Source organism: Populus trichocarpa, chromosome 2, assembly GCF_000002775.5.
Source record: "Populus trichocarpa isolate Nisqually-1 chromosome 2, P.trichocarpa_v4.1, whole genome shotgun sequence".
Classification (NCBI taxonomy): domain Eukaryota; kingdom Viridiplantae; phylum Streptophyta; class Magnoliopsida; order Malpighiales; family Salicaceae; genus Populus; species Populus trichocarpa.
This window is the reverse complement of record NC_037286.2, coordinates 1,694,354-1,716,408: the sequence shown is the minus strand read 5'-3', so window position 1 is coordinate 1,716,408 and position 22,055 is coordinate 1,694,354. Positions and strand designations below refer to the sequence as shown.

General features: G+C 33.3%; 3 protein-coding genes across 8 annotated transcripts in view; 1 reads left to right on the top strand and 2 right to left on the bottom strand.

The window, feature by feature from the left end:
- The window catches only part of LOC7490667 (cytochrome P450 83B1), a 58,172-nt gene extending 48,734 nt beyond the window's left edge, over positions 1-9,438 (bottom strand). For 2 of the 4 annotated variants that reach the window (XM_052450599.1, XM_052450597.1), the window contains exons 1-2: positions 8,425-9,438; positions 7,741-7,867 (exon numbers count right to left, since the gene is read on the bottom strand). In XM_052450599.1, coding sequence (XP_052306559.1) covers positions 7,741-7,867; positions 8,425-9,318 — 1,021 coding nt within the window. In that variant the 5' untranslated portion in view covers positions 9,319-9,438. The remainder of the gene's footprint in view (positions 1-7,740; positions 7,868-8,424) is intronic. The other 2 variants (XM_052450596.1, XM_002300687.4) reach the window with 2 other exon arrangements.
- The window catches only part of LOC18096094 (cytochrome P450 83B1), a 79,315-nt gene that overhangs the window by 20,439 nt on the left and 36,821 nt on the right, over positions 1-22,055 (top strand). The window lies entirely within an intron of this gene.
- LOC127905001 (cytochrome P450 71A1-like) lies at positions 7,055-7,734 on the bottom strand. The gene has a single exon (XM_052450611.1). The coding sequence runs from the start codon at positions 7,676-7,678 to the stop codon at positions 7,220-7,222; it is 459 nt and encodes a 152-aa protein (XP_052306571.1). The 5' UTR covers positions 7,679-7,734; the 3' UTR covers positions 7,055-7,219.

Sequence of the window (22,055 nt, the reverse complement as noted above, 5' to 3'; positions counted from 1 at the left end):
TGAAAAAATTTTAAAAAAAATATTTGAAGTTTTAATATTTCAGATGAAAAAATTAAAAAACAATTCATGTGAATATATATAGGTTATATATGTTGTAAATAATAAAGTTTAAAAGAGTATTTCAAAAAGTTTTTTATCCCACGTTAAAAAAACATAATTTTCTTCTTATAAACATATAATATATACACTAAAAGACTTCAAATCCCACATTGAAAAAATAACTTTTTTCTTGTGAACATATAGTATATATACTAAAAGATTTCAAATCCCACATTGAAAAAATAAAACATTCTTCTAGTATTTATATAGTAAACTTTGAAAAAAGTTAATAACCAACTAAAAAAAATATAAAAAAAAGGGTCTAGGAGAAAAAAACACATTTGAAAAAAAAAAGGTCTCGCTCGAGTTTGCCCGGGTCACGGGTCGATCGGGTTTGATTGGTCTTTTGCCTTACTCGGACTAGTCCAGCCGCCGGGTCAACCGGATCCCAAGTCGACTTGGTAGACCTATCCGAGTTTAATAATCATGGTTGATGTTAAAAGATTGGCAACTATATGTCGGGTTTTGGATCTATGCTCTTGCTGAGTGGGGCATTTTTGTTGACTTTAAACATCGATGGTGGTGGTCTTTCTGTTCAAAATGTGACTTTAAAGAACAACGCGTGATGGATGTTGGTGGTTGAAAATGATGGTGATAAGTTTGAAGACCAATAGTTAAATCATCAACCACATTATTTTCTTAAAAGCATTAATTTGAATCTTCTTTCTTCTTGACGAGCACATCATCAATATCTATTTCTTCCCTATTCACCACAGAAGCATTTCCCAGACAAATATATGAAGAAGATTGGCAATATCCCAGGACAAATTCTTCGACTAGCACCAAATGGTCTTAGCTCAAAATCATTTCCTTTCAGATCAATAGAACTGCCCAAGAATCTACCAACAGCCCAAGCACTCACGTAAACTAAGGTCTTGGTTGGTATTTCGTACCCACCTAAATAACACTCCTTGTTTCTCTGAGGACCCAAATGTTCAAGAAAACATGTTATTTAGCATTTAGATAGTTGTTAATTAAAATATTTATGTAATTAATTCTTTTCTTCTTAGTTCATGAAATACCAAATTAATGATAAAAGCTTTAGTACCTGCAAAAACAGTTCCTATCAATAAATTTAAAGATCTTATACATTATTAATGAGAGATAAATATTCCTTATATATAATTAATGAAATTGAAAATATGATAGGCCATTCGAGAAATTTTTTGAACCTGAGTAGGTCATGTTATTAACTATTAGCTGAACACAAAATAACAAAGAGCTAATAGTTAAACCAAAGTGTATTGAGTTTGATAATTTATCAAGCCCATGTTATTCAAGAGTATTGGATACTTGGTCCATGTTACATTGAATTTAACTTATAACTGAATTCAAGTGAATTGAATTTGACAGATTGAATTTGATAGATTGACAAACTTATATTAATTTGGGTTTAACTAACAACTGGATATAAGTATATTGGCCCTAATAATTTGTCAGTTGGTATTGTTTTGAGTTTTTTTAATGCAAAAACATTGAGTCAAAACAACTGACTCATCAGTTGCCTTCCAATTCTTTAAGCTATGATGCATAAAGATTTAAAATGTATCTTGGGAGACAACTGGTCAGGTGGCATCTTGTCTTCCATAGGAAAGAGGTGTCTGAACCTAGTGCTGATTAGAAAAGTTGTCTTGAGGAAGGCGAAACAAATTCTTTGAAAAGACCACCCGACAATGTGTAATTAATGTAGTAGATGTTTAGCCTTCCTAGAGTCACCTATTCTTCATTCATTGCCGGGAGAAGAAGGCGGTGGCTTGTATATAAACCCTCTTTCTCTCCAATTCTATTTTTTACTTTTGCCAAAATTTTCCTCTGCCTTCCTTGACTTAGGAGTCTTAAAACGAAAGCATACGAGAATAAGTCTCTTCGCAAAAGAGTTTTTCCTTTAGGTAAACATAATAATCTTCATTTTTTTTCCCTATTATTCAAAAACTTCTTAAACATTTTTAAAAATGACTTCCAGAAAAGAAAAGAAAATCACGTCTCCTAAATGGAATTTCAATTTCAGATCTGAAACTGAAATCTCTAGTCGAGGATCTTCGGCCATAAGAATACACCTTCGATCCGAGAGAGGCGCTTCTCAACCTTCCTCCATTGGAAGGGGGAGAGATAGTAATCCTCAAAAGGTTTCAAACCTCAGAGGATATGAAAGGTTACCAAGGATGCCTCCCGATGAGGCTGAAAGGACTGTTTCTTTTGACCAAATGTCCATGGCCACCTCTAGACAACCCGGGGATTCTTTTTGTTATTGTCTTGTGTATATCGTTGATGCTATGATGTTTGTGCTGGGATGAACTACTAGAGCTACATTGGAGATCTCTCATTTTGGATGCATGAAAATAAGCTACGAGAGCTTTGAATTCAGTGTTGACGCTTTGGGAGTTGCAGAATATTGTTAGAAATATTTGAAGGAGAAAAGTAAAAATGAAAACATGGGAAGCATGATGAAAAACAAATCTCATTAATATTACATTACTCTTCTATAGACTTTGGGTTCCTTCATTTTTTCTGCTGTATCTGTTTTTCATGGTGACCCTTCGGGTTGCTTATTTTGCCATCTCTTGGCTTAATCTTGTTTGCCTATAAAAAAAATAAAAAAGGCAGTACGACACAGCAGTGCTACAACTGCTAACATCCTGGTTCACTTTGTTTCAGTATCTTGGTCGTCAGTTAAAACCTCACGTCAAACAGCTAGCTAGCTTTCGCGCATCTTTCCAGTGGGTCAACTGGTTCTTTTGATCTAGCAACAGGGAGTGTGTAGGGTTTGTCTGAACTAATTAAGAAGTTCATGACTGTGATGGTATTCATAATAGAAGAAAGGAGAGAATAAGCAAGAGAAGAAATTTCCCTGAACTAGCTGTATTTTGTTTCAATAATCAATATATACAATTGTATTATATATATAAAGATTGATCCAACTAGCCCAAACTCTTGATATATCAATTTTCAAGGGATTCTCAGGTTTTTATTTCCATTAATTAATAAGAAACTTGTATTCTTTTTTACCTTCTATGATTTATTTCACTGTTGTTACGCCGCAGAAGTTTAAGGTGCTGTTTGGAAACATAATCCAAATCATGTATTATAAAAATATTTTTAAAAGTAATTTCTATCCCATTCCCAACTAGAATGATAAATGCCTAGAAATTCAAAGAATAATTCACACACAGAGACAAACAAATTTATGTGGTTTGACAAATCTCCTACGTCCATGGGCAGCGGAAAAACACTATTTTAAATATGGAGAATTACAAATGGTGTTTACACAACTCTCTTACACACAAATGCTCTACCTCACTTATTATGCAAATTTCTCTCCTCACAATTGGCTCTCTTGTGCTGCTTGTTTCTCTCACTCTTGGCGTACCTTTTGCTGCACAATTACAGCTCTATTTATAGTGCAAGATTGGGGGAAGGATGGCAGCTACCTCCTCTCTTTATCAACAATTTTGATCACCTGACTTGCTGCCATTTCTGACTTCAACATGCAGCTACTATCCCAGCACATTACGGCAACTTTCGGTGCAGAGTTCTTCGACACGGCATGCATGGCTGCATGATGGTTTCCACATGTTGCGCACTTTCGACATTTTCTTTATTTTTGTGGCAGTTATTTTGGAATTATTGACAATAATGAATGTATCAAAAGTTTGGACCTTTTGCTGCGAGGTTGGCATGTGGCTAAAACTCGCCTTGTTTGCGCACAGAGGCGCCATGCATCACGAGGAGCAGAACTACATTAAGTTAAATAATTTAGTCCCCTAAGAACTTCATAAATATTCCCCCCCTACGATTTTAAATAAAGAAAAGGTGTGTGTCTCCTCTTTTTTTTCACAACACAACATTATATAATCAATTTACTTAACATTTCATAATTATTTGTATAGGCAATTAGTGAATAAGAGGAATTTTTTTGTTTAACATAACTGGAAATCAAATATAAATTTATGCTATGGGTGTAAAATAAATTCATAATGAATTCATTACGTCCAAGTTTGATACAGATCTTTGTTGCACGTGTGCGTCGTCACAATTATTATCTTTCTAGATTGGGATAGTCGGGAATGATGCGGGTGGAAATGATAAATTTTTGTTATTTATCAGTAAAAAAAAAGGAATGAAAGTCGTCACTTATTATTTTAGTCACTAAGAATCCTAACCGATTTCATAGTCTAGGAAAAGAGATTGATTACGTAAAAGGAAGGTATTAGCCCCCCTAATAAGCCTTACTTGAGTTAAGCTGTATTGTTTATTTATCTGATATAAACTAAGAAAAAAGTCCTCCACGGTAAGGAGGTCCTTATCTTATCAGATTAAAAATCTAACAGTTCTAATGCCAACAAAAAAGCTGTCTTTTTAATAAATATAAAGAGTAAAAATAAAATTTTTTGGTATTTTTGAAATATAGGCCAAAATCCTTTAGAAATTTACAAACTTGTTGTAAAATCCATGCAATATTTTTTAAAAAAACATGTCAAAGTATTTTAGATTTTTTTTAAAAAAAAATACTTAAATAACTTTAGTATTTTTAGCCATATGCAAGAAAAAAAGAAAAAATATTTTTATTTTTTTTAGAAACTTTTTAGGCTTTGTTCGGCAAAAACTCATTTTTTCTCTGTAAAAAAACTACAAAAAATAGGCTTAAAGAGTGTTTACCAAACACACTCTTAAACCCAATAACCCTTTAACAAAAATTATGGCAAGCCAAACAGGGTATTAAACCCTTTGATCCATTTTTTTTACCTGACTTGACCGAGTCGACCCGAAAGTTTTGATTCAACCATAAACCGAACCAAAATTCTAGTTTGATCTGAAAAACAAAACTAAAGCAAAAAAAGAAGAAGATTAAACACAACAAAAAACATAAATATTCAAAAATTCTTGAACAAAACGGATCAAACACAAAAAGATAAAAAAACCTGAAGAACACCCAAAATGAACCCAGCAACGTGGGTTCCAAATCGGACAGATTTGATCACAACGAAGGCATACACATGTTGAAAATCATACAAGGATTTATAATCTAGTATCCAATTACTTCAATTATCACTAAAACATCATGATTTTGTCAAATAGGTTTCGGTTCTATACCAAAATCCTATGATTAAAATCCATTGAAATCTTGTTGCATGTGGCATGGGCCATTCCATGGTCATAGTTGACAGAATGAATGTTGGTCATCGACTTGATCAGGTAATAAGATTAGAATTATAGTCTGCCTGGGATTCCAAGCTGAGTGCTCTTTCTGTGCCATTAGGTTCAGTGATTCAGTCTCTGTTTCAAATGTATGGTTTGATAGTGTTGTTTGCTCATTCTCTTATGTCATCAATAAAATAAAACCATCGTATGGTTGCAACAAAAATATAACTGTGTTTTCTAAAAAAAAAAAAAAATGTCTATTTGGTGGAAAGTGGAAACAAGATGCATGTTTGGAGTTACAAACTGCTCATGTTTTTAGGCAATTGTCTTAAAAAGATAAATTGGTTCCCGTGATTGTCACAATGTCACTGCATGACTGTTTTTATGTCCAAAACAAAGAGTATCCGTATTGGATATCTTAGTCATGAATCCCGGGCAGTGACATTTGGCTCCCTCTGAAGTTTCTGTGTTTTTTTGGATATTTCGTGGTTCTTTAGATATGGCATTATAGGAGTTGGTGTGCGGGTATATGTCTGTGTGGGTGAGAGGGTATAAGTGTGTGTCTGTGTGCTGTTTGATTTGTACAGGAATACTCATGTCTAACACCTGTGGTCTTAACAGCTTGATGTCTATGATGGCAAAGCTTCTGGTGAAGGTATGCTAAATGTTAAATGTACTTTTATTGATTCATTTTCTCATTGGTAAATCCTCTACCTCTTTCTCAAAAAAGAAAATGAAAAAAAAAGGCCTCTGCATCTGTTAGGAGCAGATGTCAATAAGTAGTTTTGGAAACCAGAATTCTGCCCTGTATGGGCTTACTTATGAGCAGTTTACATAGCTCCTCAGTGATTGTAACATCTCTGGTCTCTTTTTTCTGATAAGCAAAAGGCTTTCCAAAAGACATCAATGAAGGTGTGACTCACCACCAGTGATGATGAGCGGTTGGAATTTGACCTGGTTATTTATTATTACTCTGCAGGCAGTGGGGAGCCTGAGCGTAAAAACCTTGTGAAGCAAAGTGCGAAAAAGGGTGCCGCCAGAGCTTCTGATAACTCCAGAAAGAGGAAGTCAAAAGATTCATCGAAATCTGAAGATGAAGAGAATGGTGATGACGAAAGTGATGCTAGTGAAGATCAAGTCAATGGCCAGACAGAAAAGAAGAGCAAACGGGGTGGAAAAGTTTCTGGCAGGGGTCAAAGTAAAGGTGGAAAAAAATCAACATCCGATGGAAAAAGTACAGGGCGTGGGCGGGGCCGCCCTCTATCAGGAAATAAAAGCACAGTTTCGTCTCAAGAAAAAGCTGGTAAGAGAGGAAGACCACGCAAGTCGTGACTCACAAATGTCCAGTTTCCAATAGGAAATTTTGGTCTCTCAATGTAGAGAACTGTACGATCTCATACATTAACTGCTGTAATCTGCCTTCTTTGTTTTTTTAATTGCTTTATATTTTCAGTCTTCAATTGCCTCCACGGCTTTTCTGTTTTCTTCACGAAAACAATTTTTCCGGGTTGGCACTTGATCAGGCTTGGAGGACTAGGAGAATTGTTTGATTTGAGTGGCAGCTTGTACCAAAATCTTTATATAGAATGAAATTCCATCATCAAACCGTCAAGGTGCCTTCAGCTAATTTGTCAGTCTATTTCTTCAATTGATCTATGTGCATTAGGTGGAAGGGCAGTACGATACAGCAACGAATATTATTATATCTACTCAATCCAGTGACGTAGCTTGCATTCATATCGAACAAAGGAAAAGAGAGTTTTTAATATGAATTAATGCCATCTTTTCATATTGCCATTATGCAGAATGAACATATGCCATCCAAGCCGTAATGCTTTTTATTGTATCATGAAAAACGATAGTGCACGATCAATACAAATATCCAGTGCCATACTTGATCTAATAATGGATCTTTCATTAAAACGATTATGCTCCATTCTTTATTGTAGCAAGCCCATATTGAACAAATTAATGGAAATAGCTAATAATCATGAGCTCCGGTGCCTTTATGCCCCATTTTCCCATCACACACAAGCTTAGGCACAAGGCAGAGAGCATCCCTCATATGAGGAATAAGACCGGGTAGCACATCATCCATGTCTATATCTTCCACCCCAGATGGCATTTCCCAGTCAAATTTATGAAGAAGATTCGCAAGTGAAAGTTCCACAGTGGCGAGTGCAATAAATATCCCAGGACAAATTCTTCGACCAGCACCAAATGGTATAAGCTCAAAATCATTTCCTTTCAGATCAATGGAACTGCCCAGGAATCTATCAGGATTGAACTCATATGGGTTCTCCCAAGCTTTCGGGTCCCTTCCAACAGCCCAAGCACTCACGTAAACTAAGGTCTTGGCTGGTATTTCGTACCCACCTAGGTAACACTCCTTGGTTGTTTCTCTTGGGAGTAGTAGTGGTGCTGTTGGTTGCAATCTCATGGTCTCTTTAACCACAGCTTTCAGGTAAGGCAATTGTTGAACATCATCGTCATCCACAAAACCTTTATTTCCAAATAAATTTCTAACTTCTTCTTGAGCTTTTCGCATTGCTTTAGGATTCTTCATTAGGAAGGTCATGGCCCAAATCACAGTAACTGCACCTGTGTCTGTCCCCGCAAGAAATATGTCCTGCAAGGACGCAAAAGAAAATTAAATGGAGAATAATACTACAAAAATATATATTATTTCTTTCTGTATTATTTACTCTGAATAAGTTTTACCCAAGATTATTAAACCTGGCGCACCCCTTGGCATGATAAATTAAAATAATATAATTTTAAATTATTTTAAGTTTAATATAACCTTATAAAACTGATTGAATCATGAGGTGAATTATTCGGTAATCTAATTTGACCAAGTCCACTATCACTTTGTTTTTTCAAAATTCAACCTAATCAAATCTCAGATCAACTTAGTAGGCCCGATCAAGTATAAACAAGCCCGAGTTTCTTTTTCAATCGGTGGTCTACTTAGTTTTAGGGTGCACATTAATGGATTAATTTTGTTTTACCTCACAAAAATATTCTTTCCCTCATTTGAATCTAAATGGAATCTAAATCGAGGACTTAGAAATTGGAACATTGTACTGTATATATAACAGTCATGACTTGGAATTGAGAAAAAAAAAAAGTAATGAACATTGAATACAAGATGAAATTACTTGAGTTTAGAACTTATTAGATTACCGTTAGAATTGCTTTGATGTGATCCAGGGTTAGCTGAACTTTAAATGAGCCCTCCTTGTGTATCTGAAGCAAAAAATCAAGTATAGTATCCTCCCTCTCGGGCTTAGGCCTATTTGGATCAATATTGTCATCAATGATTCCTTTGTAGAAAGCATCAAATTCTTTGAAACTCTTTTCGAGACGATACGACAGTCCGGTTAGTTTATCGACGAGCCAGCCCAAGCAAGGAAAATAATCCGAAAGGAAAAAGCTTGAAGCCATAGCCTGGGTTTCGTGAAGCAACTCTTGGAACCTATTTTTATCGCTTCCTCCAATTTCATACCTTTTTCCAAAGGCAACTCTGCATATTGTTGTGCTTGTGAGAGACACCAATTCTTCACTCAAGTTGAATGGTTTAGAAGCAAGAGCTGATTTGGATATGTTTTCAATCATACGAGAAACCTCATCTTCTCTAATGGGACGGAAACTTTGTGCTCGAATTGAGCTAAAGACACGAACGACACATATTTTTTTCACCTCCCTCCAATAAGCTCCATATGGTGCGAAAGCCAAGTCTAAGCCATTGTAGGTAAATTTTTTCGTGGCAGTCAAGGCAGGCCTGCTACAAAATTCGAGGTCATGAGTTTTCAATATCTCTCTAGCCATTTTGGCTGAAGAGACTATCAGGGCTGGCTTGAAACCTAGCCTCAAGTACATGAGGGGGCCATGTTTTTGAGAGAGTTTCCATAGATACTGATGAAGGTTGGAATTGCCAAGCTGGTGTAAGTTACCTATGAAGGGAAGACCATCAGGACCAGGAGGCAAACAGGCTTTTTTAGTGGTTTTGTTTCTCTTGATCAGAAGAAACAAGAGGAAAATGGGGACAGATAGAATTAGGAAGTCGGATAAAGCCATTGTGATTGATCTATGTTCTTTCAATCTTTATAACGAAAGCTAAGATACCTCACAGATTCATTGTATACACTGAAAAAAAAATAGCTGACTTTCCTTTAGATAAAAGGAAAACTCTTCGTGGATTTCTAGAGTGAAATTAATATTTTGTTTTTAGTTGACAAAATCATTTAATTTTGTTTTAAGTACATGGAAGTCTCATGGCATCTATTAATCATTACAAGAATGAATAAAGCATGAATAAAGCCATTGTGATTGATCTATGTTCTTTCAATCACCATAACAAAAGCTAAAAAAACCTCACAGATTCATATTTCACTGTGTATTTCCACATTTAAATTATTATTTTGTCTTTAGTTGGAAAAATCATTTAGCTTTGTTATTATTTTATTACTCTTGAAAGCAAAAAACATTAAATTTTAGTAGTGAGTTAATTTTCGAACATTTAAGTTACTTCATTGCTCTTGGAGTTTAAAAAGCTTTGCATTTAACTTAGGGGTTCTTTTTTGTTTTACATTTAGTTATTTAATAGTTATTGGTTGTCATTAATTAGGGGCAACAGGGTGAGCAAATTAAAAAAAAAACTGGAATCTCGTGAACAATATCTGCCAGGTTTAGATGGCACGTGCGGTGCTGTCCGGTGGCCAAAACCTTGCTTCTTGGGTAGTGGCCAGAGTGTCTTGGCATCCCTACTATGTACAAGCGACTCAAAATAGTTACCGGTTGACGTGTGTTGCCTTTTGTTTTTTTCTTTTTCTCCCTCTCCTGCTCGATTTTCATGCTAGCCTTCAAGAAAATCAAATCAGCCCCTGAAGTTTGTTATCCTTAAAATTCTTTCCCTATTCTTTTTAATATAATTTTTTATTTAAAATAATTTATTAAGTTAAATATTGCACTGTTAATTACTATTTTTTACAAACAAAATCACTGACGGATTGAAAAGTCATCGGTGGTATTTGAGGGGTTTTTGAAATTTTTTGATTAAATTGAAAATTTAAATTAAATAGAAAATTTTAATTAAATATTACAGACGAAATCACCGACATATTGAAAAGTCATTAGTGATATTTGGGGGGTTTCAATTTTTTTTATTAAATTGAAAATTTCAATTAAATATTACAAACGAAATCAACAGCGAAATGATTAAAAATATTAATATTTAATTATCCGTAAGTAAACTCGTCGGTAAAATACCTCAATAAAAAAACTAGAATCCCTCATTTCACAACAGACACGTCTCTTCTTCTTCTTCTTCTCTCTTCTCCTTATGTAAAAAACACCACCATCCCTTTCTTTCTCTTCTCTTCTCTCCTCCTTCTCTTCTCCTCCATGCTTATGTATGTCTTCTCATTTTTTCTTCTTAGTTTTTTTTTAATTAACATACTTTCTGAATTTTTTTTCTTCTCAGCTTCACTCGCAACTACATTAAGGTAAGATTTTTCTTTTTTTTTTTGTGTTTTTTTTGCATTATATTTGTTATTTTATTTTTAAAATTTTCTGTTATTAATAATTGTATGAATGTTGTTGTAGGATTTTTTTTCATATGATATCAATTTTGTTGGATTTTGTTTTTCAATTTTGTTGTTCAATTTCAATTAAATTATTTTATTTGTTGCTAGATTATATGTTCTGAAATAGGTTTTCTTAGTTAGGTGGAAATTGTTTTTAGTTGATTTATTTATTTGTTGTTGTTGTTTATTTTTTTGTGTTATTTATTTATTGCAAATTTGTTTGAGTTGATTTTCTTTTTCTTTTTTCCAAGCAACTCAATTCCTGAGTATTATGGAGTGTTGATTTATATTAATTTAATTATTTTCTAGTTCTATTAAATAATTTTTAAAATATTTTTAAATAATCACCGACGGAATTGCCTGCGGTATTTATGTCGGTTATATGACAAGCTTCCCGAGGGAAATACTGACATAATGAAGTGGGTAAATTTTTTTTGGGTACTTTTCCCGTTAGTAAACCCATCGGTAATAAATAGTTTTTATTACCGACGGACTCAGCGATAGATCAAAAAATACTGACGAGATTTTTACTGACCGAGCATTTCTGTCTGCGATCCTATTAGTACGTTCATTGCCGATAGAATGATAGTATAAATATGGACAAAAAAAATAGAATGATAGTATAAATATGGACAAAAAATTCCATTGGTAAATATAAGAATTTTGGTAATGTATCATCTTTGTACCTTTTTTTTTTCAGAAATACATAATTTTACTAAAAACATTATCATAGAGACCCATTTATTATTAAAATTGATAATAATTTAGAAGCTCTAATAGCTATTTCAGGGCTGGCTTGAATCCTAGCCTCAAGTACATGAGGGGGCCATGTTTTTGAGAGAGTTTCCATAGATACTGATGAAGGTTGGAATTGCCAAGCTGGTGTAAGTTACCTATGAAGGGAAGACCATCAGGACCAGGAGGCAAACAGGCTTTTTTAGTGGTTTTTGTTTCTCTTGATCAGAAGAAACAAGAGGAAAATGGGGACAGATAGAATTAGGAAGTCGGATAAAGCCATTGTGATTGATCTATGTTCTTTCAATCTTTATAACGAAAGCTAAGATACCTCACAGATTCATTGTATACACTGAAAAAAAATAGCTGGCTTTCCTTTAAATAAAAGGAAAACTCTTCGTGGATTTCAATAGTAAAATTAATATTTTGTTTTTAGTTGACAAAATCATTAAATTTTGTTTTAAGCACATGGAAGTCTCATAGCATCTATTAATCATTACAAGAATGAATAAAATTAAATAAGTTTTTTTATATTTTTATTAAATATTGTAATTATTTTATTACTCTTGAAAGCAAAAGACATTGGTCAAGGGACATTTTAGTTTTTGATTTAATTTTCATTCAGTTAAGTTACTTCATTACCCTTAAAATTTAAAAAGCTTTGTCTTTGATTTAGGGGTTTTTTAGTCTTTTACATTTTGTTATTTAATAGTTGTCGCACCCGATATCGCGGCGGCCTTAAAAATATTTCGATGAAAAGAACAGATTTCTAGCATCTTGTTCTTTAATGGGGAACGGTCTTGTTTAAGGAGTCGCCACCTAGTATTATGGTCACTAGAAACCCTGACTAGTCAGTAGAGATTCTATCGTACGTGATTGGTTACGCAAATGGAAGATATTATCAACTTTTAAACATTCTGCCTGAGGCAGGCTGCATTGTTGGTTTTGTCATAAATTGCTAACATTTTGTTGGTTTATGCTATGATAGTATGATGGTTTCCGTGTAATATTCCTGACTCTGGCGCCAGTGAATATTCAACTACGGATACTTTCAACTCTGGCGTTGGTAAATATTACGTAGCTATAAAAACAAAATAAATTTAAATCAATATTTTTTTTTAATTCCTGACTCTGGGGTCAGTGAATAAACAAATAAAATAAATTTATTTTTACGCATACATAATTTTTATTTTTTTATTTGAGGCCGGGCCCAGCTCAGCCCATATGGTTTTTTGTAAACTATTTTCTAATTTTTTTGTGTTTGTTAAACATTAAAAAAATTAGTCAACGAAAAATACTTTTCAGTCAAAGGAAAATTTAACCTGGTTTCCAGGAAAGTATTTTCCTTTTATTTTGGGCGGAAAACACTTTCCAGAAGTTGTGAAAAATTTAGAAATATCATATTATTTGCTGATTTTAACAAATTTGGTCATCAAACTTTTAATTGCTATATATTTTGTTTTGAATCTTTTTTTTCAATTTCACCCCTTAGAATTTGATTTAATTTGATTTTTATATTAACTTTGGTCCTCATTTTTATGATTGTTATTTGCTTTTCTCTTATTATTTTTTTAATTGAAATTTTTTTATCTATCAAATTTGGTCCTCATTTTTTTGAATGTTACTTATTTTATTTGAAATAATTTATGAAATTATAATTATTATTTTTTTAATTTCATAATCTGTTAGATTTGATCTCCATTATTTTGATTGTTATTTATTTTATTTGAGATAATTTATGAAAATAGATTATTTTTTTCAATTTTATTCTCATTCAACTTTTTAATTTGTAAGGTTTGTTCCTCATTATTTTAATAAACTTGAAAAAAAATGGTGATAAGTTATTTTCCAGCTTATTTTCCATGACATAACCAAACACTTGAAAGTGTTTTCCAACTTATTTTACATGATACTACCAAACATCGAAAAGTAATCCACTTTGTAAGGAAACCACTTTCCATAAAAAAAAAACTATTTTCCAGTAAACAAACGGAGAATAAGTAAAATATTTTAGTCCACCAAGTACTTCATTAATATTTTTCCGCCTACAATTTTAAATAAAGAAAAGGTGTGTCTCCTTTTTTTTTTTTTTTCTCACACCACTAAACATTATATAGTCAATTTACTTAACATTTCATAATTATTTGTATAGGCAATTAGTGAATAAGAGGAATTTTTTGTTTAAGAGAACTGGATATCAAATATAAATTTATGCTATGGGCGTCAAATAAATTCATAATGAATTTATACCGTCCAAGTTTGATAGAGATCTTTGTCATTGCGACAATCATCCATCCAGATCAGAATAATCAGAAATGATATGGGTGGAAAGGACAAAGAATTTTTGTCCTTTATCAATAATAAAAAAAAAGAATGAGAGTCGTCACCTAATATTTTGGTCATTAGAAACCTTAATTGGTATCGTAGTTTAGGAAAGGGGACTGATTGTGTAAAGGGAATGTATGTACACCCCCCCTAATACGCTTTACTTGAGATAAACTGCATTGTTTATTTATCTGATATAAGTTAAGGAAAAGTCATCCTCAGTAAGGAGATCCTTATCTTATCAGATTAAAAACCTAACCGTTCTAATGCTAACAAAAACAATTATCTTTTTATTTAATATTAGGAGTATTTCTTACGTATAAGTTTATAATCCCGCGTATTAAAAGAACAAAATAATTTATTTTTTGTATTTTTGAAATGTAGGCCAAAATCATTTGGAAATTTACAAACTTATTGTAAAATCCATGCAATATTTTTAAAAAAACATGTCAAAGTATTTTAGATTTTTTTAAAAATGTTTAAATAACTTTAGTATTTTTAGCCATATGTAAGAAAAAAAAATTTCTTAGGTTTTGTTTGGCAAAAACTCATTTTTTATTTGTAATAAAACTACCAAAAATAAGTTGAAAGGGCGTTTGCCGAACACACCCTTAAACCCGAAAACCCTTTAACAAAAATTATGGCAAGCCAAACAAAGTATTAAGCCCTTTGACCCACTTTTTTTTTACCCAACCAGATCGACCTGAAAGTTTTGATTCGACCATAAACCAAACTAAAATTCTAGTTTGATCCCAAAAACAACCAAAAAAAAAGAAAAACAACAATTTAAATATCCAAAAAACTCAAAAATTCTTGAACAAAACGGATCAAGCATAAAAAAAATTAAGTACACCCAAAATAAACCCAGCAACGTGGGTTTCAAATCAGACCAGATTTGGTCACAATGAAGGCATATACATGTTGAAAATCATGCAAAGATCAATAATCTAACATCCAATTACTTTGATTATCACTAAAATGTCACGATTGTATGAAAATGAGTTTCAGTTCTAAATCAAAACCCTAGGATTAAAAGCCATTGAAATCATGTTATTTATGCAAATAAATATTAAATTACTGGTTAATCATGCATGAGGAAGGGTTCTTGGCAAATAAATGAAACAAAACAAGTCAAAATCATGTAGGTAAGACAATGTTCTTGAGAAGAACAAATGAATAACATTCAACGTGAACCCAACAACGTGGCTCTCAAACCAGACCAGATATGGGTAAACCAAATGCATATACATGTTGAAAATCATGCAAGGATCAATAATCTAACATCCATTCACTTCGATTAGAATGAATTATCATGATTAGAACAAAAGCAACACATTTTTCTTTCTTTCTAGAAGCAAAAACTACAATTTTATTATGTTACTTTATCATATCATTAACCGTTTAGCTTAAATTAATATTATTGTTGGCTACAAATGACAAATTTTCACATAATATAAATTGAAACATAATTTTAATTTAATTTAATTAATTGCGAGTGAAGCTGAGAAGAGAAAAGAAAAAATAAATTTATAAAGTATGTTAATTAAAAAAAAAACTAAGAAGAGAAAAGAAGAAGAGAGGAGAAGACATATTTTCGCGTGAAAGAGAAGAGAAGAGAGGGAGTTAAGGAGAGAAGAGAAGGAAAGAAAGAGATGTTGGTGTTTTTTACAGAAGGGAAAGAGAGGAGAAAAGAAGAAGAAAAAGAGGTGCACCTGTTATGAAATGAGGGATTCAGGTCTTTTAATTGAGGCATTTTATTAACGGTTTTACTGACGGATAAATAAATATTAATATTTTAATCATTTCATCGGTGATTTCATTTGTAATATTTTATTTAAAATTTTAATTTAATCAAAAAATTTTAGAAACCTTCCAAATATCACCGACGACTTTTCAGTCTGTTGGTGATTTTGTCTATAATATTTTATTTAAATTTTTAATTTAATCAAAAATTTTCAGAAACCCCCTAAATATCACCAACGACTTTTCAATATGTCAGGGATTCCATTTGTAATATTAATTTAATAAAAAAATTTCAGAAACCTCCCAAATATCTCTGACAACTTTTTAATTCATTGATAATTTCATCTGTAAAGAACAATAATTAACAGTGCAATTGAGGAGTGAACATTTCCAAAGCTCTCGGGGAAATATTGAGATATTAATTCCGCTCAGTGATCCTGTATGTAATTGACAACATGAACAGTGAAATTGAGAAATGAACAATTCCAGAACTCTTTGGAATATACCGACGGAATTAATTCATCGGTGATACTTTCTATAATTAACATAATGAACAGTACAATGGAGAAGGGAATAGCTCTAATGCTCTCTGAAATATATCGACAAATTTATTTCTATCGGTGTAAAATAGTTTCTGTTGCTAAATTGTATTTGTATTTCTTATTTGTCCATCTTGCAAATTCTTAAGATCATAGAAGCACACACAACACAATAACATCAATTCTGTGTATAATATTAAAATCACATAAAATAAATGTTTCCTTGTCATTTAATAATAAATTAATATCATTATCATCACATTAAAGTTAATTTTGACCAGAAATATTACATTATAATTTATAGCATTACACATTTGTGTTATGCAAATTAATCAGAATTGTCTTCTTCTTCATTATCGTCATCTCCATCTCAATATTCTACATTGATTTCGTCGCTATCATCATCTTCGTTGATTTGTGTATGTCAGTTAGTTCTCAAAACATCATTTAATTCATCAATGTCAACAACAACAAAAATATCTACTAATATTTTTTGGATTAGATATTACGTAGTTAAGAAAACCCTGAACCTCATTACAATAATTCATCTTACACAGCTCTTCATGTAAATCTTGATACATCCATGAATGATCATCCATTACATATATCAAACCTATATAGAATATTGATGACAACATGTATTAATTAATTACATGAACTAAATAAATTCGCAAACATTGGCTTAATTCAAACTTATTCAATCTATTTTAATAGTATTCTTAATTTATTATCAATTATCTACATAAATTTATATTTCTATACATCTGTTGCACGTCTCCCGCGCGGCGATGTCTAGCGATTTTCGTTCAGTTTGCTTGATTTGGGGTTTTGGAAGTCGCCACCTAGTATTTCATTTAGGGTTACTAATAAACCCTGATTTACTGGTCATTGTCAGAGATTCGAAGACAAGGGACTGATTGTAGCTAGAAAATATATTAGCACTCCTAACACATCATACCTACCTGAGATAAGCTGCTTTGCAATTTGATGTGAGTTAAAAATTTAAAATATTAATTAAATTCTAAAATTTTAAAAAGTCAGTTATTAAATCCTCGAATACGTGTAGAAACATGTTCTTACACTTTTATAGAAAATATAACATAATTTTATTTGTCCTTGAGATATTTAACCATATTCAAATTAAACTTAATTCTTTTTGTCTTTTTGATTTTTTACAATTCAATAACATTAAAAAAAAATACAAACACACATCTCCTTTACTATTTTCTCACCCGTACTTACATGTTTACAATGTGAACAGAAATCAAAATTAACCAAACAAAACCTTAACAATTCCAAAATTACAGAATACATTCCCCAAACATAACAGTAACTGCAGGGAAGCCGTCTGGAATTTGCGGGGACACTGGCGGCGCGTGGATCCACGTGCCGTCGCCGGCGAAGACCAGCAACTGGTGGATCGGGATCGTCTCCTTCTTCTCTTCCCGCTCGTACCGGCGGTGCATCTCCCAGTCACCTGCAAAGCAACCCAACAACACAAGCAGTAGATTTCACTTTCGTTTTCCTTTTTTCTTTTAGATCTGCCATCATCTCCCTCCGTTAATGCTTTCTTCTTCTGGGTTCAACGCCGCCATTGCTTGTTGCCGTCTAGATGGTTGCAGATCGGAGAAGAAGCTGTCGTGGCTGGTGGCGCGTCGGCACACGCGACGATGAGACTCGGGGGAGATCAACTCAAGGGACTGACCGCTGCTGCTGGCTGAGGGAGCGGTTCAGTGGTTCATCTGCAGGCCGTCCATGGTCACTGCCGTGCGTGGGGGAGGAGCTGCTACGGGGCTGCCTTGGTTCTCTCTTCTGCTTTTCCAAGGCCAAAGGGGGGAAGGTGGCTGCGGCCCGGCTGGGACTTGAAGATGAGAGGAAATAGGGGGAGACTGCAATGGCAGAGAGCAGGTCTTCGTTCTCTCTGGTTTTTGACCAAAAGAGAGGGCGGAAACCGTCTCTGAGAGGGTGAGGTTTGGGAGAAGAAAAGGGAGAACACAGGGAGATGGTGTTCGGGTGGCGGCTCTGGTTTTTGGCTTCAAAGGGAGAGGGGCCGGCCGCTTGTGTCTAGGAAAATGGAGAGAAGATGGGGCTCTTCTTTTGCTTCAAGAGGGAGAACGACGGCGAAAAGCTGGGGGACCGAAATCCAAACTGGGAATGCGGCAACGGTTTCTGGCTCTCTGTTTTTGGCAAAGGGAGGGGCTATGTTCTGTAGGGAAGTGGGGGCGGCTTGTTGGCTGGGACTTGAGGAAATGGGGGGAACGGTGATGGCTCGTTTCTGGCCGAGGGAAGTGAGCGGCCCTGGTTCTCTTTTTGTAAAGGTTAGGGTAGCGGCAGCCGTCCCTAGAGATAGCTGTAGGTTTTGTTTTTAGAGTTTCAGAATTTTTCTCCCCTCCCCCCAAAATTCTTCTCCTCCCCTCTCCTATTTCACTGTAGCATAGTATTTATAGAAAAAATATTCCAAACTAGTCCCTCAACTTTTCCTTTTTTTTGCTTTTCTTTTTTTTTTTTTTGTAAATTTTGATTTTTTATTTTATTTTTGAAAGCGAGCAATATCAACGTCAACTTAACATTAAAAATCAGTGATTGTAAAATTTACGCGTTAAAAATTGAATGCGCTCAAAATACCTTTGAAAATTTAAATTCTTCTGAGATGACATTGAAAATGCTAAAAATGATGCAAATATATCAAAATGTATTTTTTGGGGTTTTCATTGTTTTTTTGCTATTTTTGGTTTTTTCTGTAAATTTATCAAAAACATGGGTAAAAAATTAGATAGCAACAACATCTATAAAAAATTTCAACTTAACAATAAAATTGACAAAATATAAAATGAACATGTTAAATAAGTCATTATTTATTTTATCACAAAACACTTAAGTCACAAATTCAAAATGAATTTTATCGATTTACAAACAAATATAATTTTATAAAATCTCAAACAAACCCTAACATGTACAAATCATACTTCCATACAACAAATTTCTATGGAAAAAAGCTATAAAACAAGTAAACACAATCTTAAGAGTTATAACTTAAATATTATCAATGATTTTACAGACGCATTTAACTGATTGATTAATACCGTTTGTCATAACCTAATTTTTGACTATTTTTATTTTAATTATTATTATTATTATTTTATTTACTGAAAAGGATAAAAAATGATGATAAAAAAAATAATAATGATGAAAAACAAGAAAAAATGAAATAAATGAAGAATGAATTAAAATTTTTGACTATTTTTATTTTAATTATTATTATTATTATTTTATTTACTGAAAAGGATAAAAAATGATGATAAAAAAAATAATAATGATGAAAAACAAGAAAAAATGAAATAAATGAAGAATGAATTAAAATTTGGGTTAAGGGCAACATGATTGGAAGTTTTGGGGTTTAATTAAACTTTGAAATTAATCTAATTAATCAAATTAAGGGTTTAATTGGAGAATTGATAAGTTTTGAGACTTAATTAAGCTTGGAATTAATTTAATTAATTCAATCAAGGGTTTAATTGGAGAATTAATAAGGTTTTGGACTTAATTGGCTTGTAATTAATTTAATTAATTTAATCAGGGACGTAATCGAAACAATATCAAAGTTTGGGGTTTAATTGGGGTCCAAATTGCAAAAATTAAAATCCAAGGACGAACTTGAAAATAGCGCAGAAATGTAAGGATCCAATTATATTTTAACTAGGGGTTTGATTGCAAAATTAGAAGAATCACAAGGACCAAATTCGCAGCCAGCAAAACGGGGTCGTTTTGCAACGACTGTTCACCGTCTCTTTACTCTGCAACGGCTCTGCCATTAAAGGCAGAGACGTTTCGTCTGTTGGCAGCCATGGCGGACGTTTTCTTCATTCAATGCGTCGGTTACGGAGTATTTAGGGGGGGGGGGGGCAGCAGTTACCACCACCGAGGCTGCCGCTGGCTCTATAAAGGCTGAGCAAAGGCGACCTCGCGAGAAAAGAGAAAAAGAAAAACTGGGGACCGAGAACAGGGGAAAAAGGCAAGCAAAACCCAGAGAAAAACAACAGAAAACAAAGAGGGACGAACAGGCCAAGAACCGGGGAAGAAAACAGGGGATTTTTGGACGAAAAAGAGACGAAAGACCCGAAGACAAACACAAATAAACCAGAGGGATTCCTAAGTTTTCTGGTTAAATCCCAGACCAGGAGTGAGCCTTTCCCTCACCAATACCGACCTAAAACAACAAAAAACGAAACTGACCGAGAGAGAGCATAGGTTCGTTTTGAAAACAGTGCAAAAGAAACGAAGGAAGAATAAACCGAAACAGAGACGCAGGAAAGGAATACAGCGTGAAAAGCAGAAGGAGTAAGAAGAAATTCGAAGGCAGAAGCGTCGTCCTCAGCAATCACGCGCAAATTCCCTGCAAACGAACCGGGTAAGTCTTCTGCTTTGTTTTCCCCGCTTTGCCTTATTTCATCTTTCCCGTCTGTGTTTAATTCCATAACAGGGCCATGCACGCGTGATTTAGATCACGCGTGCCTAGTGTGGCCCAGCCGGGTCACTGGTTTGGGCCAGTGACTGGGCCGGGCCGGCTGGGCTTAGCCCAGCCCCAAAAATAATAAAAAAATAGAAAAAATATAAAAAGTGTAAAAAATAGGAGAAATAGAAAAATAGAAAAATATGTGTATACATGAATAAAAATAATATAAATTTACTGGTTTATTCACCAACGTCAGAGTCGGGAATAAAATACTGGTTTAAGTTTATATTATTTTTATTCGTTATATTTTTTTATTTAGCAAAAAAATATATGTGCATGTATGAAAAATAAATTTATTTTTATTTATTTATTTACTGACGCCAGAGTCAGGAATAAAAATACTGATTTAATTATTCTCTTTGTTTTTTTTATTTAACTACATAAAAAATAGAAAAAAATATGTGAATGCGTAAATTTAGTTTATTTGTTTATTCACTAGCGTTAGAGTCAGGAATAAAAAAATATTAATCTAAATTTATTTTATAGCTACGCAATAGTTACCAACGCCAGAGTTGGAATTATCCGTAGTTGAATATTCACTGACGCCAGAGTCAGGAATATTGTGAATAAATCATCAGAATGTAAACCAATAAAGATTTAGCAATTTAAGACAAAAACAGCAATGCAGTTTGCCTTAGGCAGAACGTTTAAGGGGTGATAATATCTTCCTTTTTACGTAACCAGTCCCGAACCATAGAATCTATGTTGACCAGTTAGGGTTCCTAGTGACCATAATACTAGGTGGCGACTCCTAAAACAAGACATTTTCCCTTAAAAGAACCAGATGTTAGAAATCTGTTCTTTTTCCCTAATTCGAGAAAAAAAATTTAGGGCCGCCGCGATGTCGGGTGCGACACCGTTGGTAATACCATCTGTATAAATAACACGTCATCGTACCTTTTGGTTTGTTTTAACTAATTCTTTTTCCAATATAATTCCATCGGTGTATGCCGAGGAAATATTTATATCAGTGTTTATTGATGGATATAGTCTCTTGATGTTTCCGTTTGTATTTGTTAATTTTCTTGTGGTAATTATTGGCTACAAATGATAAATTTTCACATAATATAAATTTAAACATAATTTTTAAAATTTCAAAATTACTTCTAAAAGTATCAATTCATTTCATCAAATTAAATAAACTCATAAGCACTCAATTCCATCGACTCATCGAAGAGAGAAGAACCGTAAGTCCAAATTGAATACAATCCCAACATCCCATTTAAATAGAAATTCAACATGAAACTAATAGTATAAAGTCATAAATGTTCTTACAATTCTATTCTACCAAACTTGAAAATGAAAACAAAAAAAAACGTCATAGAAAATTATTAAGCCTTGTTCACCAAATTTAGGCAAACCATTAAATATATT

Coding starts and splice junctions, on each gene's coding strand:
- LOC127905001 (XM_052450611.1), bottom strand. CDS start 7,678: ATGAGATTGCAACCAACAGCACCACTACTACTCCCAAGAGAAACAACC.